Source organism: Megascapheus bottae, chromosome 24 (genome assembly GCF_031878675.1).
Source record: "Megascapheus bottae isolate mThoBot1 chromosome 24, mThoBot2.hap1, whole genome shotgun sequence".
NCBI lineage: Eukaryota > Metazoa > Chordata > Mammalia > Rodentia > Geomyidae > Megascapheus > Megascapheus bottae.
Genome location: NC_143532.1, coordinates 11184213 through 11204848, shown reverse-complemented (window position 1 = coordinate 11204848; position 20636 = coordinate 11184213). Strand labels below are relative to the sequence as shown.

Below are 20636 nucleotides of genomic sequence, written 5' to 3'. Positions count from 1 at the left end.
CTACTCAGAAAAAGCTGCAAGTGTTATAGCTCAAGTGGTAGAGCACTAGCCTTGAGCACAAAGAGTTTCAGGGGCAGTGTCTAGGTCCCAAGTTCAAGCCCCACAACCTCCAAAAGATGAAATGCCTGCTTCAGTAGTTGAACATGTGCTTAGCATTATGCAAGGGCGTACGTTTGATTCCTAGCACTGCAAAAACAACCGTTCTCCACCATCAGCATAAAAAGGAAGTGCTTCGTCTATGGCTCCTCTGATTCCCTCAACTCTGATAGCTTCCAATAGAGATAAGCACTGGTAAGCATCATTATTCTCTTTAAGCATTGTGACCAGCAAGCACCAGTTCTGCTATGTCTATCCTAATTGTGAAAGAATGAGACTCAGACTCCGGTCAATTACCAACCCTCCACCCCCACAGCTAACTCTATGGCCTCCACCCAAAGCATGAGCCAAGACCCCACTGCCCAGAGATTTCCCTCCCAGCACAGAGTCTTCCCTACACCTGTAAAAAGGGGCAGGCCCGAGGTAGAGACCTAAGTTGTATGTGAAGCTGTTCAGGCAGGTGGATATTTACATTCATGAGTCATTAAACACGACTTGAACTGGGACCACTGTCCTGTGTTTTACTTCCACAACCAACTGATGTCAAGCAAACCCAAGATCCTGTCACACAAAGCCCACTGTTTAAAGAGCTCAAAGAACTGGCCCAGCAGCCTTACTTGCCTTTCTAAACACAAATTTCAGATATTTAGGGACTACATTATCACATCTTGGTAGATAGAAGCCTTATGAAATTGTTTCTAGTGAGAATGATTATTTACTTCTCTCCACACAATATAGTCCACTCATTCAAGGGGTGTTCATTTTCCAAGCTAAGTAATATTTCATCCAAAGTTGATTTTAGGGCAAACGTTGCTACCATTTTCCTCCAATTCTCAGCACATAAGGGCAGTCTACTGTTTGCTGACAGATGGGAGCCAATTCCAACATGCAGCCATGTGAGATGGGGTAGAGCTCAAGCTGACGAATCTGTGTCCCAGATCCTAAGCCCACTGCACCTGCCTCAGTCGTTCACCTCCATCCAGTGGACATTTGTAAAGGTCCTGCTGTCCATTTTGTCAATGAACAGGCAACCCTGCAAGTGGTCCATCTCATGCTGGATGATTCGGGCTGTCCACCCACTTGCAGACCACACCACCTGCTCTCCTGTGGGGTCCAGTCCTGCAAAGGAAGTAATAGGCTGGCTGAGGGCAGGCTATGCATCAGGCTCTTCCCTGCCCCCGCACTAGCCACAACCAGGAACATCAGAGGGCATATGTGGGCAGCAGCCCTTGTCCCTCCTACACGGGATGCCTCCACGGTGCCCAGCATCACATACTCAGCCGGGTTCCCAGCCCAGGAAATTCAAATGCTATCATCACAGGGCCAGGATGGGAAATATTCTTGCTAGAGTGCTTCCTTTCTCAACTCTGCTCTCACTTCTCAAGCGTTTCTTCCTAGCAGAGCTATTTCACCTGGATACAGTGAAAATTAAATGGACACCACTGACCTTCTGACCCTCTTGGACCAGAAAGGCTTTCAAAAATAACCAGTCAGCCCGGGAGTTTGGCCTAGTGGTAGAGTGTTGCCTAGCATGCATAAAGACCTGGGTTTGATTCCTCAGTACCAAAAAGCAAGAAGTGGTGCTGTGGCTCAAATGGTAGAGTGCTAGCTTTGAGAAAGCCCAAGGACAGTGCTCAGGTTCGGAGTTCAAGCCCCAGGACAGGCCAAAAATTTTTTTTCAAAAAATATAGAAATAAAAATAACCAGTCAGTGGCTCATACTTGCAAACCTATTCATTAGACCGAACCCTGAGAATCCTTCTTTGAAACTCCCAAGAGTTTGATCGCCAATTAACCAATAAAAAAACACCTGGATTGACGCACTAACTTTAAAAAGCCTAGCAAAGAGCTCGCTTGCTAGGAGGGGAGAGAAGGGGAAGGTGAGGGACAGAAGGAAAAAAGAGGGAAAGGTGAGAGGACCTCAGTTACAGAAACACGAAACGTGGGGTGGCTCACCAGCACACACATCCATCCTACATTACCCTGGGCAGCGGCTGCGCTGAACGCGGGAACCAAGGGCCGGACCCCAACCCCTCGCTCCCGGGTATGCACCGCCCCAGCCGGGCTCCAGGACGCCGCCCTCTCCGGTGGGTGGGGCTCGCGCCAGGCGCACCTGAGATCTGCACGGCCTGGAAGCGCGGCACGCAGGCCAGGAATCCGGGGAGGCTCTCGCAGCCCTCGGGGAAGGTGACAAGGCGGTTGTCAAGCACGCGCAGGCTGGGGTTCACCAGCACGCGCAGCGGGAAGGACTCCATCTGGCGGCGCTCGCGCAGGCGCGGCGCGCAGACGTGGAGCAGCGCCTCCGGGAGCTCCAGCGCCAGAACCTGCAGCGGCACCCCGAGCTGCGGCGCGCTCAGCCCCACACAGCGCCGGCGCCGCATCACCTGCACCAGCCGCTGCACCAGCCGCTGCAGCTCCGGCCCCGCCAGTTGCGCCGGCTCCACCGGGGCCGCCACGGCCCGCAGCGCCGGGTCCCCGACCTGGCACACGTGCCGGTACGGCGGCTGCGGAGCGCCCCGCACCAGCCGCCGCACATACTTCCAGTAAGAGCGAGTGCGCGCGGGGCCCTCCAGGCCGTCGGCAGCAGCCGCGGAGCTGCAGGCCCGTGCCAGCCCTCGGCCCGCCGAGGCCGGCCCCGCGACACCCCGAAGCCGCTGCAGCAGCCCGCCCCACAGCCGGCCCATGGCGCCGGCCAGCAACCCCGCGGCGCGGTCTTTTCCGGCTGCCGCGCGCCGCGGACGCAGAGGACGTCGGGAAGTGTAGTTCCCGAGCGACAGCAGTCAGCTGGCAATCTTTATTGTCTCCAGTACAGCAAAGTCCCGGGGCGTGCCGCCCCCCCCTCCCCCCCGCCGCCTGCCTGAGCGAGGCGGCCACTGTCCCAGCTCAGTCCCCAACCGGCCAGCCCTGGCTAAGGTCCCTCGCTGGGCGGCTCCCGGGGCTCTTTGTTCCCAGGCTCCCCCTCCAAGGGCCCGCACTCAAGGTGTGCTGCAGGGTCGGCCGCCAGGCTCTCCTCCTGGGCGGCAGTGGTGACAGGAAGCTCCGGGGCTGCAGCGGGAAGCTCGGGCACCAGCTCCTGGTCATCCAAAGAGAAGTCCGTCTCTCTCTTAGGCAGGATAAAGGCCAGAGGCTCCTGGATGACGCTGATGTTGACATGCCCTAGGTTTCCATACCTGGAGAGCTGGCTGGGTGGAATGCCTGGTCAGATGGTAGGGAAAGAAAAATGGGGGGAGGGGGGAAATCATTTTAAAAATCTAGTACCAAGGTGGCAGGGAAAAAAATAAGGGACGGAATGAACAAAATTATATTTTTCAGTATGATCAAGACCACTTTCGAGATAAAGGAGAAGCTTGCAGAAGCTACTCTGAAAAGCGACCAGGAAGGTGAAGGGAGGCAGCTACGTGGAGGGTGGGTGGAGCCAGAGCCACGAGCAGCTCCACACCCGCCAGCTTCCTGAGACAGACCCAAAGGAAAGGCTGAGGCCATGCTCAGTGGTGTCCTCCTACCTTTTGGAAGGCTATGGCCCCTTCCTCCAGCTCCACAGGGGAAGAGAAGGCAAACTGGGAAAAATTTGCTTAAGACTTCCACAACAGAGTTCAAGCCTCACAACTGGGGGAGGGGGGAACTGCAACAAAACCAGCATATGACTCTCTCTTTCTTTCTCTTTCTTTTTTTTTTTTTTTTTTTTTTTTGTGGGTCATGAGGCTTGAACTCAGCCTGGGCGCTGTCCTTGAGTTCTTCAGCTCAAGGCTACCACCCTACCCTTCAGCCAAGCCCCACTTCCCATTTTCTAGAGGTTAATTGGAGATAAAAGTCTCAGGTTCTTTTGTGCCGGGGCCAAAATATGTGCAGAAAAGGCAGAACTAAAGCAGCACAAGGGAGTTGGCCCATGGCTAAGCATGCAGTTGAGGAAATGAGATCTTTTGGGGTGACAGGAATGTTCCGAAATTGGATGCTCGGTAATGAGCATTGCCTTAGTACATTTGCTTTAAAACACACATACACAGGCCGGGAGTTTGGCCCAGTGGTAGAGTGTTTGCCTACCATGTCCAAAGACCTGAGTTCAACTCCTCAGTACCACATATATAGAAAAAGCTGGAAGTGGTGCTGTGGCTCAAGTGGTAGAGCTCTAGCCTTGAGAAAGCCCAAGGACAGTGCTCAGGCTCAGATTTTGAGCCAGGACTGGCAACAAAACAAAACAAAGCAAAAAAAACACACACACAAATACACATGTCAAAAATCCTTTTTTTTCCCCTCCCTCTTACCTAAAGTCTGTGCTATCTGAGCTGGTGGAAAAAGGACTTGAAGACAGCGATTTAAATAAGGAACTAGGTCTTCCAGGAAGACAGTGCAGAACTGGACAAAGAGCTCCTGCTCCCCACTGCTGAAAGCAGCCTCCTCCGCACGATGGAAGGCCAGGATTATTTTGGTCACCTACAAGACAAGTGCACCAACAATACTGGCAGCATGACAAAGCACAAGTATGCAGTCCTCAAGTTTTCCTGAAGGACGTCACTGGCTGTCACTTCCATGTTGCTCCTAGTCAATAAATCAGCATCTCCATCACCTCACTAATGACCAGTATCAGTGACTCATGGGCACGCGTTCCAGCTCTAGTAGAAGTCATGGGATTTTAGAGATATAGCCAGGTACCGGTGGCTCACACCTATAATCCTAGCTACTCAGGAGGGTGAGATCTGAGGATCTCAGGTTCAAAACCAGCCAGGGCACAATGATAATGAGATAAGATTCCAATTAACCACCAGAAAGCCAGGAGTGCTGTGGCTCAAGTGGTAGAGCAGTAGCCTTGAGCTGAAGAGCTAAGGGACAGTGCCCAGGCCAAGTTCAAGCCCCACGATTGACTAAAAAAAAAAAGAAACCATCATTATCAGGGCTGGAGGGACTGTGATATGTTCAGAAAAAGGAGGGCACTGGCTTTGAATTAGTCTTGGAGGCGACTCTCCTGGGTGAGTCTGGCTTAGTGGAACCTTTTGAAATAGGGTATACGAGAATGAAGCAAGGAAGATACTCTTCTGATGGCCATTAAAGAAACATGGTGGGAGCTGCCCTGGAGGGGCCACCTCTAAGAGCTGACAGGCATAGTTCTGCAATTTCTACAACCAGAATGAAATGACAGGGAGCACTAAGCTCCAGGTGACAGCAAAGGCTGGCTGATACCTTGAAAGCCACCTGTAATGTCCTGAGCACAGACCCAGGGAGGACTTGAACTACTAACTCACAAAAATGGCAATAAGGCTGGGAATTTGGCCTAGTGGTAGAGGGCTTGCCTAGCATGCACAAAGACCTGGGTTCGATTCCTTGGTACCATATACATAGAAAAGTGGTGCTGTGGTTCAAGTGGTAGATCTCTAGCCTTGAGAAAGCCCAAGAACAGTGCTTTTTAGGGGCCAGGAGTTTGGCCTAGTGGTAGAGTGTTGCCTAGCATGCATGAAGGCCCAGGTTCGATTCTTCAGTATCACATACATAGAAAAAAGCCGGAAGTGGTGCCGGGAGTTTGGCCTAGTGGTAGAGTGCTTGCCTAGCATGCACGAAGACCCCGGTTCGATTCCTCGGTACCACATACATAGAAAAACAGCTGGAAGTGGTGCTGAGGCTCAAGTGGTAGAGTGCTAAGCCTTGAGAAAGTCCAAGGACAGTGCTCAGGCCCTGAGCCCAAGCCCAGGACTGGCAAAAAAAAAAAAAAAAAAGAAAAAGATATGGGCCTTTTAGCTAAGCATGGTGGTTCACACCTGTAATCCCAGCTACTCGGGAGGTTGATCTGAGCATAGCAGTTCAAAGCCAGCCTGGGCACTAAAGACTGTGAGACTCTTTCTTCCAATTAATCACTAGAAAATGGGAAGTGATGCTGTGGCTCACAGCTAGGGCAGTAGCCTTGAGCTGAAGCGCTCAGGGACAGCTCCCAGGCCCAGAGTTCAAGCCCCATGACCCACAAAAAAGAAAGAAAGAAGAAAAGAAAAGAAAGAAAGGAAGGAAGAAGAAAGGGGCTTTTTAGGAGCTGGAGTTGTAAATAGCAAGACTGTTAGCTATGAACAGAAAAGGCTGAGTGAGCCAAGTACTAGTGGTTCATGCCTGTAATCCAACTACTGAGGAGGCTGAGGTCTGAGGACTGCAGTTCAAAGCCAGCCTAGGCAGAAAAGTCAACGTGACTCTTCAATTAACTGCCTGAAACAGCTAGAAGGGGAACTGGGGTTCAAGAGTAGAGTGCTAGCCTTGAGCAAAACAGCTCAGGTCAGTGATCCAGGCCCTTAGTTCAAGCCCCAGCACTAACACACTAACACACTAACACACACACACACACACAATCCAAACACCAACAAACCAATACTATAGTCTAAACTATTTTCACTACAGCATAAGCTATAATAGTAATATGAAGCTTAAATTCTGGAGTAAACTCCTTGACTTTCCAGATCATGTGTAGGTCCCACCATTGCAAAAAAGAAAAAGCTGACGGCTGGGAACGTGGCTTAGCAGTGGAGTGCTTGCCTAGCATGCAGGAAGCCCTGGGTTCAATTCCTCAGTACCACATAAACAGAAAAAGCTGGAAGTCGCTCTGTGGCTCAAGTGCTAGCCTTGAGCAAAAGCAGCTCAGGGACGGTTCCCAGGCCCTGAGTTCAAGCCTCAGGACTGCTAGTAGTAGTAGTAGTAGTAGTAGTAGTAGTAGAAGTGGGGAATTCCTCACCCTTAAAAAGAAAAAGCTGAGTGAAAGCATGGGCCCATAAATTCAAGCCCTGGGACTAGCACAAAACTAATGAAATGTACTGTTTTAACCTAAATTCATAGGAGTTTTAAAAAATAAAGCAACAGAAAACACATCACCGATTTGTTACCACAGGTGAGCCATTTCATAGCTTGTTGTAGGGCTGTCCCCACAAAGGGGATAAGCATCCATCACTTAGAAAATCCCGACACGTCACTAAACCTCTCTAAGTAAGAAGGACAGACATGGGGAATGGTCTCCCAAGAAGTCTAGCTACCAGGCTTCCTAACCAAGAATGTCTAGTGTAGTAAAATGCCAATGAATGCCCTTACCTTGGCAAGGGCGTCCTCTAAGACCTCTGTCACATCCTGAGCAAGGGCCACAGGGCAGCAGAGTCGCAGGTCATTGAAGGCAACCAGAATGTTGTTGAGGAAACAGGCGAGGGGTGGGAAGTCTAAAAGCAGCATGGGTGGCTGCAGCGTCCCTGGCTGCGTGGCTGGAACGGCAGCAGGCACATTACCACTGCCCAGGATGGCTGGAGCTGAGATGAGGGTATAGGAGTTCATTTCATCCTGGAATTTCTCCGTTGCTTCTTGAATCGCTTTCTGAAAAGTAGTGATGGCTACCCGCTGAAAAACAGGAGCCAACTGGCCTCGGAAATCAGCCCCTACACGGCTGAATGACAAACCGAAGTACATGCACTGGCCCAGCAGAGAGTCCAGGCGGCCACCAATTCCACGGTAAAGGTCAGCCTCCAGCACCTGCAGGAACTGTGAGACTTTCTGCAGCACCCAGCCATGGAAGATGGCACTCTCATGGACGGTGTGCTCGCCCATGGCAGGAGGCAGCAGCGGGTCTTCATCTGAGAAGATGGCACGGTACTGGGTGATGATATCAAAGAGGTGCACCCGGCAGGCCTCAATAGTCTTTGTGATATGGAAATAGGGATCATCATTTGGGATGGCGGCCAGGATGGAGCGGAGCCAAGCATCTCGGGCCTGAAGGAACTTCACCCTTAGCTCAGCCTCTGTGAAGACATCCATGCGTCTCAGGTAGCCAATGACCCGCAGGCAAACGGGCAGCTGGATGTTGGTCCTGAGTTGCTGGATCAGCTGGCTCAGCATCAGCTGCATGGACTGGCGCACTTCATTCACGATGCCCTGACAATATAGGGAACAAGTCACAACACATGGAAGAGCATGTCTGGAGGCCTTCCCAGCAACCCTGAACACTGCACACTGACATGCATCCAGCTCTCCCCACACATAAAGTGGATGTCTAAAGCTGATGTCTGGTTTTCCACCTTCATTTGCTCTGATGCCTTACCACTGTTCAACACAGTCCAGCAACACTAGCTTCAGAGCCTTCCTCGGTTTGGCCTTTCTACTCCGTTCTCCCTAGATCTTGTCATTATTTCTGTCTCAGCTGAAATGATACTGCTTTAAAGGCTTTTCCTGACATTTTACCGAAAGTAACCAACCCTATTACTTTCCTTCTACCTTATTCATTGACTGACTGGTAAATGAGGCTTAAACCTAGGGTCCAACAGTTGTAAGTAAGTGATTAACCACTTAAGCTCTGCCCCACCCCACCTTGGTATATTTTCTTCAGACATCACTACCAGAAGTTACATTATTTACTTAATGTCAATTATAGGATTTCTACTAGAATGTAAACCTCACCACGGCCATGGGTGGCTATTTTATTTACCCTGTATCCCCAGCTCCTAGATCAGTGCTGGCACATGACTGACCTGTATCTTTTAACGGATGAATGAATAGATAAGTGAATGATGGGAGAGTATTTTCTGTTCAACTCTGCCTGGGCAGAAACATGCAATGGTTTTTACATAAATGTTCAGCCACTAGAAATGGGAAAATGGCTCACATGATAGTATTAGAAAAAAAAAAAAAAAGAAGTGGGTGCCAGTAGCTCATGCCTGTAACCCTAGCTATTCAGGAGACTGAGATCTGAGGATCAGTGTTCAAAGCCAGACTGGGCAGAAAAGTCCGTTGAGACTCATCTCCAATTAAGCACACACACAAGTAGAAAATGGAGCTGTGGCTCAAGTGATAGAGTGCTAGCCTTGGGCACAAATGCTGAGGGACAGTGCACGGGTGCATGTCCCAGGACCGGCACCAGAAAAAGAAAAAGAAAAAAGGTCATTTTTTTTTAGAATTAGTGATATAAGAACAACAGCATGCTGTCTACCTGGATGACGGGGATAGAGGCGTACTTCTTTTCCAGTCGACGGACATAGGAAGCAAGCTCCAGAGCCTCTTCGTAATAGCTGTTCCGGACGCAGGTGTCCATGAGCTGAGGAATCTCCAAGATTTCCAAGATTTCTGTATGCCGGTTCAGAGTGAGCGTGTTCATCCGGCGGTTGGAGCTGATCTCTTCAGCCTCCTTCACAAAGTTCCTGGAACCAATCAGGAAAACGTTCCCTCATTCCTCTACACCCACATCTTAGCTGGCAACAAAAGCCTTTAACTGGGAACTCCCTGGGCCCTACGGCTGATCAGATGTTACCCTCATACCAAACCCAGCAAGTTCAGTGTTCCCCGCCGACAGGAAACTGTCACACACAGGCCAGGAACTTGTCCCAAGTACCCCGCAAGTAAGCGATGGATAGATCTGCGTCAAACGGCCCCCAGACGCCCCCAGTGAGTGTTCTGGAGATGGTTTCTGACCCGGGCTGCTATGTGTGTATCGTTACGGACACGTGAACACGCATTAGGCTGACTTGTGGGGTTCTAACGGGCGTGGGCTGTCTGGGCCGAAGCCCCGGGCGCCAGCCCCACCGCACCTGCAGCTCTGCTGGAAGCCGGGCAGGCGATCCAGCAGGCGGCCGAGCGACTCCTCCACGTCGCCGAAGAGGCGGTGGATGCGCTCGGTGCACTCGGCGCCGCGGATGAAGGTCTTGTAGTTGGCGAAGGCCAAGTCCCGCGTCTGCTGCAGCAGCTGCGCCCGCTCCTCCGCCAGGCGCTCCGGCTCCCGCCGCAGCCGCTCCAGCCCCGAGCCGCTCAGCTCCCGGAGGTAGCGGCCCACGTCGGGCCGCTCCCGCCACTGCGCCTCCGGGAAGCGGTCCCGGAACAGCGACGCCAGCAGCCCTTCATCCTCCACCTCCCCGAGAGCCGCCGCCGTGGCTGTCGCCGGGGTCGATGCCGTGGTGGAAGTCGGGAGAGTCTCCACCGCCGCCATCTTCCTAACAGCCCTGGTACTTCCCCGCCACACCTGAGGGGGCGCCGGCTCCACACCGGGACCGGAAGTGACAGGACCCACTTCCGGTCTCTATGGTTTTCCACGTTGGCCGCAGTCCTCCCCGCTAGGGGGCAGCCGTGTGAGGAACGGACTAGGACAGGGCTAGAGAGGCCGGCTTTCGGGTTGCCAGGGAGCGGCTGCCAGTCAACTTCCGCTTCCGGTTCCTGAGGCACGAGGATCCGGTGATCGGACCCCGCGGCAAGATGCGGCCCTTGACTGAAGAGGAGACCCGGGTGATGTTTGAGAAGATCGCGAAATAGTAGGATCGCGGGAGGGAGGGCGAGGGGGTGGGCGTCCGGCAGGCGTGCACGGCTGCGGGCCGGGCCAGTGCCCTTGGGCGCGATCTCCAGTCCTCTCTTTGCCCCCAGCATCGGGGAGAATCTGCAGCTGCTGGTGGACAGGCCCGACGGTACCTACTGCTTCCGGCTGCACAACGATCGCGTGTACTACGTGAGGTGAGCCGGGGCGGCCGGGCGCGGGGGCCAGGCGGGGGCCGGGGTCCCCTGCACCCCCCTCACCCGAGACTCCTTTTATGTTGTGAAGCGAGAAGATCCTGAAGCTGGCCGCCAATATCTCCGGGGACAAGCTGGTGTCGCTGGGGACCTGCTTCGGAAAATTCACGAAGACCCACAAGTTCCGCCTGCACATCACGGCTCTGGATTTCCTTGCCCCCTACGCCAAGGTCTGTGCAGTGACCTGTCTGCATTCTGCCACTGGGGATGAAGCCAAAACGAGGGTCAGACGATTGGGCAGCGGCCACACACGATGTTGGTAGACAAGGCCTTGCAGCGTGGGTCTGGCTAGAGCTGTGAGGTTCGAGTGCCGGGCCGGCGCCGTTGTGTAGTTAGCCAAGCAAAGTCAAAACCTGCGGACCCCGTTCAGAACCAGAAAGTAGTAACTGGGAGGAGGACAGAGTGCAGGAAAAAAACGCTGCCAGGCATCAGTGGCTCACGCCTGTAATCCTAGATATTCTGGAGGCTGGAACCTGAGGATGGCGATTCCAAGACAGGCGAGAGTCCCTAAGACTCTTATCTCCAAATTGACCACCAGAGAGCAGCAAATGGAGCTGTGGCTCAAGTAGTAGAGCATTAGTCTTGAGCAGAAAAGCTCTGGGACAGCACAAGGCCTGATTTCAAGCCCCAGGAATGGCACCGGAAAAAAAGAAAAAAGAACTGTTAATAACAAGTCCATAGAGGTAAATTGCTTGTAGAGTTAAGGGAAGAACAATGTAAAAGAAACACATCTCTTTTTACTTTCATTCTCCCTCCCTTCATGTCTGTGTCTAGACATCACCAGCTGACTTGCCTGCAGAAACATGACTGACCATTAACATCTTTTTTATTGTTTGTTTTTCATTCTCATCTTACAGTACAAAGTGTGGATAAAGCCTGGAGCAGAGCAGTCGTTCCTATATGGGAACCATGTATTGAAGTCTGGTTTGGGTCGAATCACTGAAAATACTTCGCAGTACCAGGGAGTGGTGGTATACTCCATGGCAGACGTCCCTTTGGTGAGTAGGGATGGCAAGTTCTGGGGAGGATTTCCAGTTTCTGTAATCAAACATGTACCTAAGTCAACTGGAAAAGGGTTAGGTTGGATTTTTTATCCCATTATGGCTATTCAATTCTGTACAATGGGGATACTCCTCCCCCAAAGTTGACAGTATAAGTAAACTTTACAAAAATTGAAATTCTGTGTATATGATTGTATTAAAAAGACCAATACTAGTGTGGTAGGCAACAGTAGCAGGTTATGCAGCCACCTGAACAAAATCACAGACATTTAGACACCAGAATACTGTAAAATTCACTCGTTATCTGGAAAGAAAACATTCTAGAGCAATATAATCATAAACAGCTATCATAAAGCACTGGCACTACTATGTATGATAAAGCCAGTGACCAATATTTGTTCACTCAGATATGATGCAATACTCTTCTACCTCTGTAATAGAAGAGAATAAAATTAAAAAGCCATGGTGGTTCGAGGCTATAATCCTAGCTACTCAGGAAGCTGAGATCTGAGCCAATCTGGGCGCTAAAGTCCATGAGATTCTTACCTCTAATAAACCACTAGAAAAGAGGAAGTGGGGCTGTGGCTCCAGGGGTAGCACAGTAGCCTTGAGCTGAAGAGCTCAGGGACAGTGCTCAGGTCCTGAGTTCAAGCCCCAGTACTGGCAAGTAAATTAAATATAAAGAAGGGGGAGAGTTGGGCTGGGAGTTTGGCCTAGTGGTTAAAGTGCTTGCCTAGCATGCATGAGGACCCAGGTTCGATACCTCGGTACCACGTACATAGAAAAAAGCCAGAAATGGTGCTGAGGCTCAAGTGGTAGAGCGCTAGCCTTGAGAATGTCCAAGGACAGTGCTTAAGCCCTGAGCTCCCCAGGACTGGGGGGAAAAAAAGAAAGAAAAAAAGAAGGGGGAGAGTTTAGGTAATAGAGCACCTGACCAGCATGAGACTGTTTCAAACTCCGGTGATGAACATGCACTTTCTTAGAGAGGATCGCCTTTCTTTAGTGGCATGCTTTGAAATACTCTCTTCATGAACATCAGTTAAAAACTTTGGTAATTTATAACCCTCCACATTGGCTTAATGAATGACATAAGTGAATTAATGTTTTTGTTTTTAATCCCAGGGTTTTGGGGTAGCGGCCAAGTCTACACAAGACTGCAGGAAAGTAGACCCCATGGCAATTGTGGTATTTCATCAAGCGGACATTGGGGAGTATATACGGCATGAAGAGACGTTGACTTAAAAATGGCATCCTAAGGCCTGAGGCCGTGTGGAAGGACCTAGCTTTGTTCCCAGTGTCTGTGCGGATGCCCCCTTCCTGGTGGGTTTTATCAACACTGACTTCCATGGAGACTTCTTACTTTCGTGTTCTAGAGCTGACAAATGCAGGCTGGATTCTTACTAAACGGAAAGGGCTCAAAAGTGAAGAATCAAATTTAAAATAAGCCTGAGCTTCTCTCAAAAATCCAAAAGTAAAAACTGGGGTTTCAGATCTTTTGTTTCTGATGAGATAGAATATTCTTATTCTGTACTTAAATCAAGGCTTCTTGTTCTTAGTAGTAGGTTCTGAACTGTTAAAATAGGACAAGAGGAGTTACTGTTAACTGTGATAGCACTATTCATTTTGTTACTAATATCATGCAGGATAAGCCATTGCCATATAAAAATAGTAGGACACTTTACAAATGAAATTCACCTAAAACGTGGTTCTGAAGCTGTCAGTTTTCCTATACAGTTAGTGCTATATAGAAAACTTAGGGAAGAAGCCAGGTGACCTGGCTCACACATGTAATCCTCGCTACTTTGGAATCTGAGATCTGAGAATCATGGTTCAAAGCTAGCCTGAACAGGAAGCTCCATGAGAATGTTATTTCCAGTTAACCGCCAGAAAATCAGGAGTAGCACTGTGGCTCAAAGTGGTAGAGCACTAGCTTTGAGCACAAAAGCTCAGGGACAGCACCCAAGCCCTGGGGGGAGGGGGGGAGTACAACTATAAAGCATCTAGTACAGTGTTGGACATATGGTAGGTCTAAAATAAATGCTATTTTTATATTATATATTTCTGTTGTGTGGTATACTGCCTTGCTTTTTACATGGCAGTTTATCATTCTTGGATGGGTTAATCCTGGGTTGAAATGTTTAATCCCTGATTTCATTCTGACTAGGTTAAACAAAGTATTCAGAGACTCTGAAATAAGGTTAGCTCCTTTTTTTTTTTTTGCCAGTTCTGGGGCTTAAGCACTGTCCTTGGGCTTTCTCAAAGCTAGAGCTCTACCACTTGAGCCACATCACCACTTCTGGCTTTTTCTGTTTGTGTAGTACCCAGGAATCAAACCCGGATAGTGCATGCTAGGCAAGCACTCTACCACAAGGCCAAACTCCAGGCTAGCTCCTTTTGTGCTTTCCCATATTGTCAGATTATTTCTAGGAAACATGTATTTTTATAATCTTGATTGCATATACTGATTTTTAATTCCAAAGATTATGTCTCTAATTAAAATATTTTCAAAGTAAAAGGGTACTTTTACCAACTCCTATTATTCCATGTAAGCAAATTGGATTTTGTCCCATCTTTGTCAAATCTTCTTTCTCCCATAGTTTTCTGGTATCTCAGAGAAACTAAGGACAGCTGGATGGTATTTATCAGAGCAACCTCAGCAGCCACGTTTGCATATTTTACTAATTTATTGTCATTTTGCTTTTGGTGATGAGCACAGCAGATAAAAGCACTAAATTATTTTATAACAGTAACACGCTTTGCTCACATACTTAGCTCAGCATCGTGGCTTTGTGTCACTAGTTGATGAAACATTGAAGAGACGCTTCAAGAAAAACAGCTGCAGGAACCCAGAGAGAATAATCACAAGGCTCTGGACTGTGGACCACCTGTTCACATAGGTGTGGTTTGATTGGAGAAGGAAAGAGTCAGCCGTTTTCCTCATCCGGGCAAAGTTGTAGAATCGCCACGTGTGAAAAACATTGTTCTGCACCTTCCTTGTACTTTCCTGTTGTTGGGGGAGGGGACAAAGTAAATGGAGTCTTGCCACCACCACCCTTCTTACCTGGCTGCTTCCCAGGTTAACCTACATTATCTGGAAAGTCAGAGTGTACTCGGGGTTTTGGGTTTGTTTGTGTGGGTTTTTTTTTTGAGGTGGGTGAGAGAGGATATGGGGCTTGAATTCTGGGCCTGGGCACTGTTCCTGAGTTCTTCAGCTCAAGGCTACTGCCCTACCTCTGGAGCTACAGGGCCACTTCCTGTATTGTAGTGATTAATTGGAAATAAGAGTCTCACAGTCTTTAGTGCCTGAGCTGGTTTTGAACCTCGATCCTCAGATTTTAGCCTCCTGAGTAGATAGAATTACAGGCATGAGCCACCACACCTGGCTACTCAGGGTTTTAACATTATAATTATGGTAAATGATGCTTAGGCTATAATAAGAAACAGTAACAGTTTTGACTTTGGGGGTGGGTGATTTTTTTTTTTTAAGTCTTATTTTTGCCAGTCCTGGGGCATGAACTCAGGGCTTGGACACTGTTCCTGAGCTGCTTTTGCTCAAGGCTAGCAATCTCGTTAGCCACTACAGTGCCACTTCTGCCTTTTTTTGTTTATGTGGTACTGAGGAATGGACCTCAGGGCTTCAGGCATGCTAGGCAAGCGTTCTCACTAAGCCACACCCCAAGCCTTCATTCAGCTTTTTTTTTTTTTTTTTTTTTTTTTTTTGCCAGTCCTAGGCTTGAGCTCAAGGCTAGAGCTCTATCATTTGAGCCTCAGCACCACTTCCGGGTTTTTTCTATGTATGTGGTACCGAGGAATTGAACCCGAGTCTTCGTGCATGCTAGGCAAACACTCCACCACTAGACCAAACTCTTGGCCCCCTCATTCAGCTTTCTTGTTCACAGCTCTAGCCTGGCATTTTTGTTGGTTAATCAGAAATGGCTTTTTGTTGTTGTCGAGGTTGGCTTTGAGCATGATCCTCCAGGTCCCAGTCTCTTGAGTGGCTAGGCTTGGGCCCAAGAAGCTCAGGGACAGTGCCCAGGACCTGAGTTCGACCCCCAGTACAAGAAAAAAAAGATTCTTTTGCTCTCTACTCACGGTTCTTCGCTCAGCAGATGCTGCATAATTCATTGTTCCTCCAGATTGAATCAACTTCATGAATGCTTCTCTTAACATAAGTACTTCCTTACCTCAATTGCATCCAGAGTATCGTTCAGTTGCTTCCTTTGATTCTGATTGTGGTCCATCTCAGGCCCCTCATAAAAGACCCCAAAATTGAGGTACACTTGTACAGAACCAAAGTGATTTTGGTCATTACTTAGACACAGCTGATAGAAACCTGTAGGAATTTCCAGATCATTGCCAAGTCAGAATCTTTTCCCCAGAACAGCACCTGACTTCCCCAGTTTTAATTGCCACTAAAACGCCAAATGTCAGTGCTCTTGCCTATAATCCTAGACACCTAGGAGGTTGGGATCTGAGGATGGCAGTTCAAAGCCAGCCAAGTCAACAAAGTGGTTCAGCATCAGCCTTAAATGAGAAAGCTAAGAAACAGTGCTCAGGCCCTGAGTACAAGCTCCAATACAGGCATTGAACACTACTATACTTTTTTTTTTTACTTGGAAATACAAAGACCTTATCTTGATAGCATGCTGACTTGACATCCAACTTATTTTACTTAATAATTACACTTTAATAAGTATCAATAACTTGTTTTGTAATAGGTAGGAAACAATTGGATACAAATATGTAATTCCTTATCACTTATATAGGGAATCCTGCTCAACAGAAATTCAAAACATTTGGAACTCAAGGTATGGCTTAAGTGGTAAAGCTCTGGCCTTGGACAGTAGCCAAGGCTGAATTGCTGCTGTGGAGCTCTGTGAGGTATTTAGAAGAGGGCATTGAAATCCTCACTCCTCCCTTTGTGTGGTGCTGGTGGGCTGGGAGTGAAATGGGGATGGTTGTATAAAGCCGTGGCAGTTTTTGAAGGTCAAAAATGACAGGACAGACAAAGTGGCTCATGCCTGTAATCCTAGCTATTCAGGAGGCCGAGATCTGAGGATCATGGTTCAAAGCCAGTCAGGGCACTAAAAACCCAGACTCTTCTCTCCAGTTAACCACTAGAAAATGGGAAGTGGGGCTGTGGCTCCAGGGGTAGGGAAGTAGCCTTGTGCTAAAGAGCTCAGGGACAGCTTCCAGGCCCAGATTTCAAGCCCCATGAGCAACCAAAAAAAGAAAAAAATAAGGCCAGGGGTTTGGCCTAGTGGTAGAATGCACAAAGACCCAGGTTCGATTCCTTGGTACCACATATACAGAAAAGCTGGAAGTGGTGCTGTGGCTCAAGTGGTAGAGCTCTAGCCTTGAGAAAGTCCAAGGACAGTGCTTAGGCTCTGAGTTCAAGCCCTCAAAATGATTGGAAGGCACTTTTGTGCCAGGGGACAAATAACTGGAACTAGAGGTAGGCATCAATGTGGAAGAGCACCAGCCTTAAGTGAAACAGACAAGCCAGAGTGCAAGGCCTAGAGTTCAAGCTCCAGTCCTGCCACCAAAAAACAAAACAAGCTAAATGCTTCTTAATACTGAGCCTCCACGGACTGTGGTGTCCAATGGGACTGTCTAGGGAAAACATGTCTGGATTGAGTACTTCTGGCCAGGAAAGAGGACAGGGTACAACAGGTGTTGCATATGGCGTAAGCTTTCTGTGGCTGCAGGAAGGGTCTAGCTGGAGAAGCTGCTGCTTTGATCTGCCACGTGTTCTGAAGCTGCTCCTGGTAGGGCCTGAAGTGTTCTGATCACTGGAATTGCTATATTACCATTGCTCCTGGACCTGGGAGATAGAACGGGGACCTTGAGACCCTGTTCCCCAAACTGCCAGTGGGCAGCCAGCTGATAGATGTGCTGCGTGTCTGCTCTCAGCACAGGGTTTCAGTGTTGCGAGGTGACTTGTCTTCTTTCTACTTCACTACTTCCCTAGCGTCACAGACCTGTGAGAATTCTAGTAGCCCTGGGGAGGAGGACACACCTGTCTCGTGAGTAGCGAAGTTAACCTGGCCCCGAACATCTTTGGAGGTGCTTATGAGGAACTCCTGTGGGGTGTACGCTGTGGCAGTAACATGCCAGTTATGTGACATCCCATGGGTCCGTTGAACCTGCCAATAAATCCCATTCAAGGAGGAGAAAAGGCCCCAATTAGATGGCTAACAAAAAAATCCCAGTTAAGCCAGGTGTGGTGGCTCACCCCTGTAATCCTAGCTACTCAGGAGGCTGAGATCTGAGGATCAAGGTTCAAAGCCAGCCCAGGCACTGAAGACTGAGACCCTTATCTCCTATTAATCTCTAGGAGATGTGGGGCTGTGGCTCCTGGGGTAGGTCAGTAGCATTGAGCTGAAGAGCTCAGGGAAATGGGAAGACTGACATGGCACAGTTTACAGCCCAGCATGAGTCTGGGGTGGCTGCACCCACTCAGCCCTCCGCCAGCAATTTTTTTTTGGGGGGGGGGGGGCAGACCTGAAGTTTGCCAAGCAAGCACGATGCTCTCAGTTTTTTGCACTCATTCCTTTTCTAATGGAGTCTCGCTTTCTTTGGCTTAGAGACCCTGCATAGCTGAGTTGACACAGTGTGTGCCCCCATCCCTAGCTTGCTATTGGTCGACATAGAAGTAGCTAAGAAGCAGCCACGGTGACCATCTTGAAGAGTCTTTTGTCAGTCCCAGGGCTTGAACTCGGGGCCTCAGCACTGTCCTTGAGCCACAGCAACACTTCCAGCATTTTCTATGTGTGTGGTACTGAGGAATCCAACCCGGGTCTCTTTGTGCGTGCTAGGCAAGCACTCTACCACTAGGCCACGCTCCTTGAAGAGTCTTTTTACTTGTCACACTCATGGTTTGTGGGAGAGCCACATCAGTGCCAAACAACCCTGCAATGTCAGAACTGCTAGGATAGAGGTGCTCAGAGTGTGTCAACCCACACAGCTGATGTGATCACTTGAGAGGTAGAATTCTGCCCATGAAGTTGTTGGCTGAACTGTCTTGGTCACAGAACTCCTGGTGGCACCCCTGATGTGGTATTTGCTGCTTGGCAGCCAGGTACCCACTGTAGGCACTCCATGAACGCCCGTTCCTAACCTGGAACTTCACAAGCTCAAGCTACAGGAGTACACTGACTAGCTGCTTTTTTTTCTAACATGAAGTTAGGAAACACTTCTGATAAATTCAGAGTTATAGTGGAGTGGAACAAGATCAACAATGGTTCATTACTGTGTCTATAAAAAATTAGAACATGAACATTTTTTTATTTTTTTTGTGGGTCATGGGGCTTGAACTGTGGGCCTGGGCGCTGTCCCTGAGCTCTTCAGCTCAAGGCTACCACCCTACCCTTGAGCCAAGCCCCACTTCCAATTTTCTAGAGGTTAATTGGAGATGAGTCTCAGGTTCTTTTGTGCCCAGGCTGGCTTTGAACGGTGATTCTTAGATCTCAGTCTCCTGACTAGCTAGGATCTCAGGCGTGAGTCACCTCGCCCAGCTAGAATATGAACATGTTAAGATAAAGAACAAGGGAAAGTGGAAAAGCAAGCTGAGGACCTGAGTTCAAATTCAGTACAGAGGTTTTGCCCCCAGTTCCACTAAGTCACTTTCTTTGACATCTGGGTCAATCATCAAAGTTCATTTTCCTTCGTACTATCAGTCACGTTTTCTTAACAATCTACTCTTTTTCCTGTGCTCCCAAATAGGAGCTAAGTGGAGTTAGCAGGAGCACCAGTGGTCTGGGTTTGAGGCTAAGCCATATGCTTTGGCTCCTGCTGGTGATAGTTCACCCAACTCTGTGAGCCCCCTTGATGGTAAGTCCTACTAACAGGTGGAATCACAGCGTTAAGCGACAACCAGCCTTTGATTGATCTAAAACCTGACTCTTCCCAAGGGATAAAAGTCTGCAGTATGCACAGCCACAGGAAGCCACGTACCTCATAACTGAAATAGAAATAGCCATTCTGGTGGGCAAACTGCCAGAAGCATTCTGATTCCCCTATGGGGATTACGATGGCAAAGTCATGTCTGTCAGCTCCACGGAAGCGTGGCTGGTCCAGAGAGCCTCTTAGGGGTTCTGTCTTTTGGCTCCCGACATTTTGAACTAGGCTTAGCACAAGCAGTCCAGCCCTGAGGAGCAAAGGCGCCATGCTGTTCCTTGTAGAGGCTTCTGCAGGTGCGCCCACAGCTGCCAGACCAAGTCACTCAGACAAGTGTGGGGCTAATCATTAACTCCACAGTCACATGCGGGCCACTTTCAGGGCTGGATGGAAGAGATGGTCTAAGAGCAGTGGAGAGTGCCTCATGCCTATTATTCTAGGTCCTCAGGAGGCTGAGATTTAAAGCTCAGGGTTCGAAGTCAGCTGGGGCGGTACAAGTCCACAAGACTCTTACCTCCAATGAACCACCAGAAAACTGGAAGTGGGGCTGTGCCTCAATGTGGAAGAGTACTCACTCACCTTGAGCACCAAAGCTCAAGGGCAGCACTGAGTTCAAGCCCCATGACAGTCAGACAAAGAGAGAGAGAGAGCACACTGATTGAAGAGGAACTTTTTTTTTTTGCCAGTCGTGGGGCTTGAACTCAGGGCCAGGGCCTGGGCACTGTCCCTGAGCTGCTTTTGCTCAAGGCTAGAGCCTACCACTTGAGCCACAGCAAAACTTCCAGCTCTTTCTGTTTATATGGCATTGAGGAATCGAACCCAGGGCTTCATGCATGCTAGGCAAGCACTCTACCACTGAGCCACATTCCCAGCCTGGGAAGGGGAATTTTTTTAATACATTCTTTGAGCTGCCTTTTTTTCTTGGAGGGGGGGGCGTGGTTCTTGTTTCATGGGGATTAATCTGTTGAGTTCACTTACATAGTGGTAAAAGTTAGCTGAGGAAATGCAACAAGATCTACTGTACCAATAAAACAGGTGAGCACCCCCTGGCAACATGCCCAAACAACAGCTTACAGCAAAGCCCAGCAAGAGAAAAGGTGGGTAAACTCAAGGCCTTGGACTTGTTCGACCATTTGAGCCATGTCCCCCA

The 20636-nt window shown here is 49.3% G+C and overlaps 3 protein-coding genes across 5 annotated transcripts; 1 reads left to right on the top strand and 2 right to left on the bottom strand.

Annotated features, from left to right (window-relative positions):
* Window positions 1-591: 591 nt before the first annotated feature.
* On the bottom strand, window positions 592-10078 carry Cog8 (component of oligomeric golgi complex 8). 3 transcript variants are annotated; one of them, XM_090357364.1, is made up of 6 exons: window positions 9620-10078; window positions 9025-9232; window positions 7146-7973; window positions 4358-4526; window positions 3102-3290; window positions 592-1215 (listed from the first exon to the last, which is right to left on the bottom strand). In XM_090357364.1, exons 1-6 carry the CDS (start codon window positions 10012-10014, stop codon window positions 1058-1060), a joined length of 1947 nt encoding a protein of 648 aa, XP_090213490.1. In that variant the 5' UTR covers window positions 10015-10078; the 3' UTR covers window positions 592-1057. The 3 variants fall into 3 exon arrangements, with proteins under 3 accessions (XP_090213490.1, XP_090213489.1, XP_090213488.1); XM_090357362.1 differs by lacking the exon at window positions 592-1215 and having other exon boundaries at window positions 2945-3290; XM_090357363.1 differs by lacking the exons at window positions 3102-3290; window positions 4358-4526; window positions 7146-7973; window positions 9025-9232; window positions 9620-10078 and adding an exon at window positions 2209-2793.
* Window positions 10079-10171: 93 nt separating this feature from the next.
* Window positions 10172-13633, top strand: Nip7 (nucleolar pre-rRNA processing protein NIP7). Its single transcript, XM_090357361.1, has 5 exons — window positions 10172-10333; window positions 10443-10529; window positions 10618-10756; window positions 11444-11584; window positions 12710-13633. Exons 1-5 carry the CDS (start codon window positions 10278-10280, stop codon window positions 12827-12829), a joined length of 543 nt encoding a protein of 180 aa, XP_090213487.1. The 5' UTR covers window positions 10172-10277; the 3' UTR covers window positions 12830-13633.
* A 628-nt stretch (window positions 13634-14261) lies between these two features.
* On the bottom strand, window positions 14262-19762 carry Tmed6 (transmembrane p24 trafficking protein 6). Its single transcript, XM_090357360.1, has 4 exons — window positions 19544-19762; window positions 17607-17733; window positions 15772-15920; window positions 14262-14591 (listed from the first exon to the last, which is right to left on the bottom strand). Exons 1-4 carry the CDS (start codon window positions 19754-19756, stop codon window positions 14361-14363), a joined length of 720 nt encoding a protein of 239 aa, XP_090213486.1. The 5' UTR covers window positions 19757-19762; the 3' UTR covers window positions 14262-14360.
* Window positions 19763-20636: the final 874 nt, after the last annotated feature.